This window comes from Lycorma delicatula, chromosome 5 (genome assembly GCF_047948215.1).
Source record: "Lycorma delicatula isolate Av1 chromosome 5, ASM4794821v1, whole genome shotgun sequence".
NCBI lineage: Eukaryota > Metazoa > Arthropoda > Insecta > Hemiptera > Fulgoridae > Lycorma > Lycorma delicatula.
In genome coordinates, this window is record NC_134459.1 from 90,020,729 (window position 1) to 90,032,140 (window position 11,412).

The 11,412-nt window shown below is 29.8% G+C and overlaps 1 protein-coding gene across 1 annotated transcript; it reads left to right on the forward strand.

Moving 5' to 3' along the window:
* Window positions 1-4,959: 4,959 nt before the first annotated feature.
* Window positions 4,960-11,412, forward strand: LOC142325702 (uncharacterized). The gene is made up of 3 exons (XM_075367732.1): window positions 4,960-5,045; window positions 9,768-10,341; window positions 11,226-11,412. Exons 1-3 carry the CDS (start codon window positions 5,018-5,020, stop codon window positions 11,410-11,412), a joined length of 789 nt encoding a protein of 262 aa, XP_075223847.1. The 5' UTR covers window positions 4,960-5,017.

Here is an 11,412-nt window from a genome sequence, read left to right on the forward strand (position 1 = left end):
GCTAAACATAATTTGTTTCCTAACATTCGATACATGATTTTAATCTGTTTTTTTATGCTGAAAACAAATATGAACTCAGAATCTGTTTACCACCCACCATTTTTGAAAAAATTTTAAATTTTAATTAAAGGATTTTTTCATTTTTCAACGTATAGTTAGCATTTTAAGCTCCTATTTGCATTTTGTTAGCTCATTTTTTATTATTTAACTTTGTTAACATAATTTGTAAGCTATAAATAAATAATACTAAACAAAGAATTAAATGATATCATAGTCACATATTATGCCATCTTATCTAATGCTGAAGAGTGAGCCTTCATAGACAAGATTAATCATGTCTGTGCAGGTCAAAACATTTAGCTGAAAACACAGCTGTGTTGTTTGTATTAAGCACTGGATTTAGGAATGAATTGAAAATTGAAAATGAGCCTCACGTTGTCTATCAGAACTTGATTTAGAGAGAAATTAAAAATACTTCTACATGAAAATTGATGTTCTAAAGTATGGCATGCTTTCTGTTTAAGGCCTACTGCTCAACAAAATGCCAGCATTTTGTTTCACACATTTCAACAGTTTAATAGATTGCCCATCATACTTTCTTAGCATGACTATATATTCTATGGTCTGTTCTATAAGGGGGGGGGGGGGTGTGGAGGTTGCATGATGGCGATTTTGGAAAATACCTGATTTCAAGCCCTCTAAAGAAAAACATCAATCGTAGGCATAGATCAGAGGATCTTGCTGGCCGTATAATGTCCCCTTTTTTGAGATGATGTAATAGGAAACAATGTTTTCACAACTGATTTGAAAATCCTTTAAGTGTGGCTCGTAGTACATCTTATTGAGAAAACAAATGTTTTGATTAATAGGATGACGAGTTAATTTAAGCTTCTAACAAGTTAACATAGCGTTATGAATTTAGCGTAATTGCATGACCGTCGTCGTTAAATAAATACGGTCCTATAATTAATTCTAAACGATTAAATGGCACACCGATTGTCACTTTGATACTTTGGAACGGCGTTTCATGTATCTTTGAAGTTAAACACGACCAGTAGAGAAAACGTTTCTTATTGAGAAAGCTCGAAAAGTGGAAATGAGCCTTGTTATTCTAAAAAAGTTTGTTTAGAAGGTCTGGATAAATATTTATCATGTCCAATAACAGAAGCCATACTGGAGTTCGTGTAAAATCCTACTTACATGCGATCATTAGTGATACTGCGTGCTGTTGTGTTGACCAGGTACTTTGTTGCAAAACAACTTCCACTCTCCTATCATTTTCATATGTTCAATCCTCTTTTTTATACCCTCACGTTTAACCCTCCAGCTCTTCTTTTCAATTTGGAACCCGTTTCTTCAAACTTTTAACCAATGTTTTTATTGGGTGGGCTGGTTTGGAAGGATATTAAAATGATTTCAAAACACTTGCTGCATGGTCAAGTAACTACCGTTGATTTTCCGCTGTAACATCAAAAGTAAAGTACGCACCACTTCACGACTATCGCAACTGAATGGTAAAAAAGGCAAGTACTGTTTCAGAATTTTAGTTTTTAGCTTATAAGAATGGATAAAGAAAAACATTCATTCTCCCCACTCATGAATGTTGGATTGTAGGTGTTACCAAACTACCCGATTCACTGCCGTACCGTTATGTACAAACATGTTTGGTTTGGCGATAAATTAAACCTGTTTCTTCTTTTATGAATGTTTTAATTTGCATCCTCGGGTGCAAATTAAAATTTTTACAATGAAAAATGTATTTAGTGACAAATGTTTTATAAAATTCAAGCCAATGAAATTTTAAATACTTTGATAAAAACATTTTTTTGAAATTTCGCATGCACAATTTCGAAATGGATTAAATTATTTTTTTTAAATAAGTGACTAATTCTTTTGGACAAAGGCTGCACACTCATAAATATAAATACACTCTTTGTATCCGCCACGCTTCGCTGTGGCACATTGTGGTTGCACGGATGAGAAATGAGAAACAAAACAAAGCATAGGTTTCATAGAAGTTTAATTTTGCAATACTTGTGGATATACAATATTTTTTTTTTTGTTTTTCCACTGTCTGCGTAGATATAAAGGCTATCTGGTTTGCCGACTCGGGAACACGCACATACAGTTGTCCATGTGAGAAGCAATCCGCATCTAAATCTAAACCATACAATTCTAAAGATTGACCTTGAGCTTTATTGATTGTGATTGCAAATCCCAATCGAATTGGGAATTGCAGTCTTTTAAATTGAAATGGTGTATCGGTCGGGATCATGGGTATTCGAAGAATGAGGACATCTTCACCTTTGAAAGGCCCCGTTAAAATCGTTATTCCAAAAAAAAAAATTAAAAATTTTTTTTATCGTGTTTTTTTTTTTTTTTAATAAAATACAGATGTTTTAGCTGTTAAATATAATTCAAAGCAATTTGGTCGTTGTGTTTGACAGCGGCCATCTTGCATTGATCTGATTGGTTTTCCTTTGTTTACATTTCCAAATTAAAAATTGATAGATAGATTTATTAAAATAGATGAAAACAATCTATGATGCGGGTTATATATCGTGCTAAAATTTGAGCTCAATCGGTGCAGAACATTTTGAGTTTTTGAAGCGTACACAAACGAACTTAACATTTTTGAACATATAGATGGAGAAATTAATATTCATTATTTACTGAAAATTGGTTTGCTCATATTTACTGACGCCTAGCAAAGATCCGAAAGGACGTTTTTATATCTTGAAAACTCATATGGCAGCTTCAAGTGTGTATACTTCAGACGAGAATATAACAGCCGTAATACGGTAAATATTTAATAATAATAATGACAGGTTAAGTAAGAGTTTTATTAAGTTTCAAATTAAAACAATGCAGTTGGATTTTGCAAACAAAATCATTTTCATTATCCAGTGAGAATTTATCATTTAATATAAGAAACAGAAATGTTGAGCCTGGACAAAGAATTATTATCACTATGGGAATTCTATCCATGTGACAGCAATGTTGTCTGCCTGAGAAACACAATATGACAGTTTATCCAACTTTAAATTTAGATGTTATATTAAAACAGAGACCAATTTTTTGAACTTCTAATGTAAAATGTTTAAATCTTTTTAAATAAGTATCTTCGAATATAGATATAGCTGTGTCAATTGCAAAGAGAACAACAATGAATGATGCAAGATTTTCAGGAAAATTATTAAGAAGTAATAATAAGAAGTAGATATTTCATCTTTTGATAAAAATCCTTATGTACAATTTAAATCTACAATTTAAGATGCATCATACAGAGTAGAGAAGTGACCTTGATTCCTTGTTTTTCTTATTGTTTAGTTTTCTGAATTTTGAATTTGAATTTCAGTTTTCTGAACTGTGAATTATTCTGTAGTTAATTTTTATAGTTAGTATAGTTATGTATCCGGCTTAAATTACTTAATGTGTTTTCATTTTAAACAATTAATATGGACTCGAATCACATATTTATGTGATTATATGATTAACAATTGACTAAAATGTATAAATTATACATATGTGAGAGTGAATCTAATAAACCTATGAATGTAAATAAATTAATTTCTTTCATATTTAACCTGTATGTCGCAATAAACTGGGTAAAAGGTTCTATTAGGACCAAATATTCTCTTCTAGTATAAAAAAAGAGTATAATTTTCGTTCTCAATGTAATGTGGTAGTTTAGCGTTAGAAACAATTTAAGAAAATTTGTTTAAAATCGTATTCACCAGAACATCTTGAATGCTCCAATTTAAAGATATGAGTAGCACTTATCAAACCATATTAAACTGCATTTTGGCTCCATACAATGTTAAAATATAACCAAAATTACTTTCATCTTTGCTTACAGTTTTTTTCATGTTTTTAAGATTTGTGAGAAAATCTAACCCCAGATGTAGCCATACTGTGTGATAATACACAAATCCTAAACAAATACCCTCAATCAATAGTGCTGCAAATACAGCCAGTCCTTTTCTTGTTTTAGAAACGCACGTTACCTATGCATATATTTTAATTCATGTATCTGTTCTCTATTACTCTCATCATAATCATCTTCATCAGCTTTTACACAAAACCTAGGTAGCACTACAGAGGTAGTCTTGACTAAAAGAAAACAAAATCATAAAAAAATTAACAAGCAGCAGAAATGATTTCATAAATATGTGTTAGTTTATACAAATTAATTAAGTAGTTATCAGATCAGATGTGGTAACTTTATGATAATAATAATTATATGTACTCAGTATAGCTGTTACTGCTTATACTTAGGCAATTGTTAATTGTGCTACGCACAATAACTACGTATTATAAAATTATATTATTTATCATTATGATAATGTTTTGTGTCTGATATTTCATTTTTATATTTTATCAAATAAAAAAATATTTCCTCTTTAAATACAGTTCAAATTAATAAAAAAAAAACTTAACCAGATATTAGTATTTCTCTTCATAAAATATGTGTATCAGTTTCTAAATTTACCAATTTAGTGGTAAAAATCTACATAAAAGTTTTACAAAAATAGTACAAGCAATTCCTAATAGTTGTCATTAAATTACAGAAATTAACCTACATTTTAAATATTTTTGATGTATTACTGAAGGAGGCCAGAACAAATTTCCAAACTATTGAAGCAATTAGGGTCAAAAAGTGAAATTTTGTAAATAATATTATCACATTACTTTAAATAGGGTGAAAAGTGAATTTTAACATAAATTTAAATGTCCATAAACATTGTGTGTGTATGTGTGTATGTGTGGATGTGGGGTGGGAAGGGTATGGGTGTAGAATCAGCCAGTGGACTACAATTCCTTAATGTATATTGCAATCATAATTGTATCGTCATTGATTATGGTAACTGTCAATAAATCAATTTAATGTAATTATAATGAAGTGAAAATGACATTATTATACTAAATGAATAAATTAGCTATAAATACCACAATGGTAATAAATAAATGTTTAGTGTTTCTATCACTTCGATTGTGATTAGGTAAATACTCATCCATGAAAATGAATTCTTTGCTAATCCAAGGTAAGAAAATAATGTAAATTTAACAAATACACATACACACACACACACACACACACATATATATATATATATACTTTTTCTTTTTTGTTAATAATAATTCATTGATAAGGTTATCTTTTGTATAATAATTCAAGTCCTGAAATAGTAATAAATAAATTTACTCGTTATAAAACTGGTTGCTTTCAACAAAAATAAAGTTATCAGTCATTGTAATGATTTGTAAATAAAATAACTACAGATTTTTTACACAATACACAGATCATATTTGTTTAATCTTTTTCAATAAAATTGAATAATTTTACAGTAAATATTTTAATTATTCATAACAAATAAATAAATATTTTATTCTAATTATTATACAGATTATCTAATACTTACAGTGCATTATACAGATCATAATTGGAATGGTTAAGTACCCCTTAAATTAAATAATAAAAATTAAAAACACGACTGTCAAAAAGTAAAAAAAATAAATAAACTGAACCAAAAAAAAAGAAAACAAATAACAATATAGGACTAAACATCATAATGCAATATTTAAATAAATAAATTAATGGGTGACCAATCAATTATCAGACAGTTTTAATTTGTTAAATATATCTTTCATGTTGTAGAAATAGCAGGTATTAAGGTTGTCTAATGAATAAGTTTTCACCAGATCTTAATACCAATAAGAAAATGTTGTCCAACGAAAATATTTAAATGTAGTAGGAACTCTAATACAGAATAATTATTATTCATAGCTCATTAATGTAGGATAATTACAATTCAGAGCCTCCCGACTGCATCTAAATATTTTTATTGAACAAAATTTTCTAATCGATGTAAGAACTGGTGAAAACTTAATCATTAAACAACTTTAAATGCCTGCTATTTTTACAGCGTAAGAAGTATATTTAAATAAATTAAAACTGCCTGAAAGTTGATTGGTTACCCATTATTTTATTAAATATTACATAACGATGTTTAGTCCTTTATTTTCACACCATGTTTTCTTTCTTTTTTTTTTAGTTCGATTTATTGTCGTTATTTTAGTTCAATTTATTTATTTTTTTTTATTTTTGGCATTCGTGTTTTTTAATCTTTACATTCACGATTCGAAAACTTATGGATATAACACGTATTTCATGAACTGATCCAAATGAGGAAACTGTAAATATTTTAGTTTATTTATTAATTGGCGTATACCAATCTAAACTTTCAGATTTCTCAAGTGATTGAAATCCGTTTAATTTTTTATCGTGCGGATCATATAGCAAATTTCTGGGATGCAAACAACTAATAGCTAAACTCTTCAATTGTCTCACACAACTCAGAGCTACGTAGGCCTAGCCCTTGGCAAATATGTGACTGCTCAGATTTACCACAGCTCTGTCTAGGGTAATCCATTGTAGTTAATGCATCATCACAGCCCAACACAATACTAGTGGCAGCGTACGCCATTCCACTTTGTCCTGTACCCCTACAACAATAGTGGGCTCAATCCTTTATCCGATGCCGACAGAATATAATTTTTGTTCTGGTTTGATTCCATCGTACTATACTAGCAAATACCCCGTTTGAATTTTGAAAATCAGAAGATTGGTTGCGAGGATATAACAACATTTCTGAATAACCGTAATCTCTCTCTTTTTTCTGTTTAGCCTCCGGAACCACCGTAAGGTATTACTTCAGAGGATGAATGAAGATGATGGTATATGAATGTAAATTAACTGTAGTTTTGTACAGTCTCAAGTCGACCATTTCTGAGATGTGTGGTTAATTGAAATCCAACCACCAAAGAACACCGGTATCCACGATCTAGTATTCAAATCTGTGTAAAACTAATGTCTTCACTAGGATCTGAACCTTAGAATTCAGATCAGCTGATCTGCAATGACAAGTTCACCATTAGACCAACCCGGTGGGTTGAATAACCATGATCTGTTAGATGGAGAATGTACCAAATGCATGCAAAAGTTAGTCGTCAACCTACTAACAAAACCCCGTTTGAATTTTGAAAATCGGACGATTGTTTGCAGAGATATATTATAAGAGCACCTCATTGCTCTTCCCATTACAGCACCCCTGGAGCACCCCGTTTGTTACCAGTTGATTGTGATTATTGGTCTACCCTCGCACGAGGTGCCTGCATCACTTTACCACACTAGCCTCAAACACAGTCCCCACGCATACCCCATTATTATTAAACATAAATTTTTATTAAACTAACAATTTTTTAATTTATTTTATTTTACGTAAATTTATTTCTATTATTTGTGTAATATTATTCATTCGATTGGTTGGAATCATTCAGTTCAAATCCAGCTAACACAATGAGAAGGCTCACAGTTCACTGTTCACTAATTCAATTTAGTAAAGTTCAGGCTTTAACTGGCAAATCTTCACTACTATATATATATATATATATATATATACTAGTAGACCCAGCAATGCTTCGCTATTGTTAGATTTGAGTATAAATATATATATATACAATTGAAAGTTTGATGAAACATTAAAAAACTGAACATTACGGAACTTCATAAAATTTAACCGTTCACTTTATAAAAAACGGAATATAAATAAATCCAACTGACAAAACAACAGCACTACCTATCGGATTTAATTCAAACTACTCAATAAACACAGTAGTCGGTTCAAAATACCCGTAACTTTCTTTCTACTGGTCGGATTAAGAATTTTAATAGCTTTAAACCTTCTCCGGACTACGTGGATCATTTTGCAAAAACCCGCCCGTAAATCGGTCCAGTAATTTTTTAATCTATATTGGACACACATACAAATATTGCCTTTTATATATATGCCTTTTACATATATATATATATATATAAAAGAAGAAAGTCTGTATGTATATTTTTTTCATAAGTATCTCGACATCGGCGCCACCTAGCGGGTATAGTTTTTGTAAAAAATTTTCTTTCACATAACTAATTCTGAATATGAGCCAAATCTGACCATAAATACAATTTTTCCAAATATCTCGACCCCAGCGCCACCTAGCGAGTCCAAACTAATTCAGAAATTTTTGCGGGCGTGCGCACAACTCACCAGAATTTACCACAATTGAATGAATGTTATAAGAACACATATGGGACAAACAAACAAACATTCATTTTATATATATATAAAAGATATTTATATAGAAGATATATATATATTTATTTATTTATTTATTTATTTATTTATGTATCCTATGAAACTCCCGGTAATATAAAGATTCTAATGCAGGGTCATACATATAAATCGGTTCCGCTGTTCAGCTGCTACTAGGCAGTCGTGTAAAAAGAAACTGGTCCAGTATTTGTCAAAAATTCAAAGGAAACTAAAGTAAAATCTTGATCACTGTAGTATCAAAAAATACACAATTAATTAGAAACCAAAAAACAACTGTTCTTATCAAAAGTCCTTATTAAAATTTAATGAAAAAATAAATATATATCTATATTAAAGTAAATATCCAAAGCTACTAAATATACATTTTTTGTTATTTAAAAATCATTGACAGAGTAATATTTTTTCTACAAAAAAAAACCTTTTTAATTCCATTTCATATAAATTGTTGGTGGGTAAATCTTTTAAATGGTTTGGTAATTTATTAAATATGATAACAAAAGTACAATAAGTTCCTTTCTCATAAGCTGAAATATTGTTAACAAGTTAAAAAAGCAGTTTTGATGTCTGGTTCAACAGATGTGAATACTGTTATTTTTTGTTTGTTTGTAATAACTAACTATAATCTTCAGCAAAGATTACTTATTTATAAATATAAAAATATGGATAAGTTAAAAGTTTGACCCATTGGGGTGGTCTAGTGGTGAACAGGTCTTCCCAAATCAGCTGATTTGGATGTAGAGAGTTCCAGTGTTCAAGACCTACTAAAGGCAGTTGTTATTTTTATACGAATTTGACGACTAGATCATGGATCAGTGTTCTTTGGTGGTTGGGTTTCAATTAATCACATATCTCAGGAATGGTTGAACTGAGACTGTACAAGACTACACTTCATTTACACTTATACATATCCTCCTCAATCATCCTCTGAAGTAATACCTAAACGGTAATTCCCTACCACTAAACAGGAAAAAAGATAAGTTAAAAGTTTAAATTTACTAAATAATTAGTTTACATAACCTTAGAATAAATAATTCTCTTGTATAAGAGAGTTATAAATGTTATTTAATTAATGCTTTATTTCAAAGATAAAAGTTTTTTAAAGATTTAGCTGTCCATGACAATTACCAGTGAACATTTATGAAATTGTTCGTTTAATGTGATGATCTGAAATAAAATTTTATGGATAATAAGATTATGTTTATTATTCACATTAATTTTTTTTCACCTGTATACAGTTATCCTAATTAGTGAGTGATTATAAATACACCACTTGAAATTACTGAAATGATTTTTTAAAGTTTAGGACGTGCCAATGGTTTAAATGTACTTTAAATTTGTATGTTTTTAATTTTTTTTTAAATATTATTTATTTGTAGATTTTAATTTGACAAAAGTAGATTTAAAAGAATATTCATCAACATAAAAAGCCAAAGTTATTAAACCATTTTAATCCATAGAATCTTAGAATTATAATATTTTTTAACTAAAACACATTAGTTTTTGATATTCCTTCATGATCTATTTTTTAGCTGTAATAAATTTTAAAATTATGTTCATCAATTGTTTTTGTTTTTAAATGCAAACGTAATGTTTTATTTGTTTCAGTTACTTTAATCTGGACGTGTTTAACACTAGTCTCACCCACCATACAACACACTGGTTATCATTATTCTCCTTCAGGTAATGTTCAGCAACCAGCAATAGCTGGTGCAGGACCTTTTCCTGAACCTGGTACAGCACCTGGACCACTTACAGAATCAGTACCTGATGGACCAAGTGCATATGGGCCACCACAAGCACAATTTCCTGGACCTTATGGTGTTGGACCTTATACTTATCCTCCATACCCTATTCCACACTTATCTCCTTATGCAGGACACGGTTCTGGACATCATTTGTTAAGTTTAATAGGAAAGCACTTGCCACGTTTAATTGAACCGGTTCTGTTAGCCGGTGTTGGTATGATAATAATTTGGTTATTCAAGACACTCATATTACCGCATCTGGGTATATTTGCAGTTCGTGTCAGCCGAGTTCTAGAAGATGCTGATCAGTCTGCACTAGATTCATTAACTAACTCTGTTAGAAAAGCAATAACAAAAGGTATCTGTCTAGAACGATTAGCGTGTAAGATGGGACAGCAAAGCAAAGAATATCAAATCAGTTCATCACTTTTAAGGTAAATATAAATTTTTATAAAGCTATTTAAAATTTTATATATTACATCCTAATTGCACTCATTCAATGAAATTTGAATAATTCTTTTAAAGGCTTAAATATTAGTTCTTCAACAATTTTTGGCATAATGTAAATAACATGCAATAATACTTGTACCATTTACTTATTTAAGTACTACACATAACATCAACCTTTCTAATCACATCATAAAAAACAGGATATACATGCAAGTGTATTAACCCCAACATACAAATACATACATGAAAATTTTGAACTCAATTTGCTTAACAACATGATGTTTACAAATTCACTAAATTGACAAAACAACATATTAAATGAATAAAAATGATACAAATAAAAAAGATTATTTGACTGTATGATAATCTGACCCCACACTTCTTTTTTTCCTTTTTTTTTATTAACCTTCGGGACCACTTTTAAGTATTACTTCAAAGGATGAGATGAATGACAATTTTTGTAGCATGTGAAAATGTCATGTCTGATCAGTATTCAAACTCAGGACCTCTGGATGAAAGGCTGAGATGCTACCACTCATGCCATGGAGGCCACCAACGACTTAAAATAGCTGTCATTAATAGTAGTGCCACTAGCAATTCCATTGACAAAGCAGATGTATAATTAGAAAGAATCTTGGGAAAGTAAAATTTCCATGTAATTTGAAAGTAAATGTTAATTATTTTTCTTTTCTGAACAAATGTTATCGTGTTGATCAAAACTAGTTCTGAAATAAATAAAAAAATAAAGATGAAAGGTGACAATATTTATAATTAATTAATCTATTAAACATTCCTTCTGAATCTGTATAATAAAATAAAAGAATTCCAAAAACATTTTGACTATTACATGATTTGTTTTTTTTTGTAGGTTCATGAAATTGTATGGAGGAAATTCTCAATCTGTAATGGAAATATTTAGAATGGCTGCTACTGGTGAAGTAAAAACATGTGATCAATACATATGTTGGACTAAAACTGATTCACAAGATTTAAATCCATACAAATATAATGAAAATGATACAAATACAAACATTCCTAATGATAAACAAAAATAA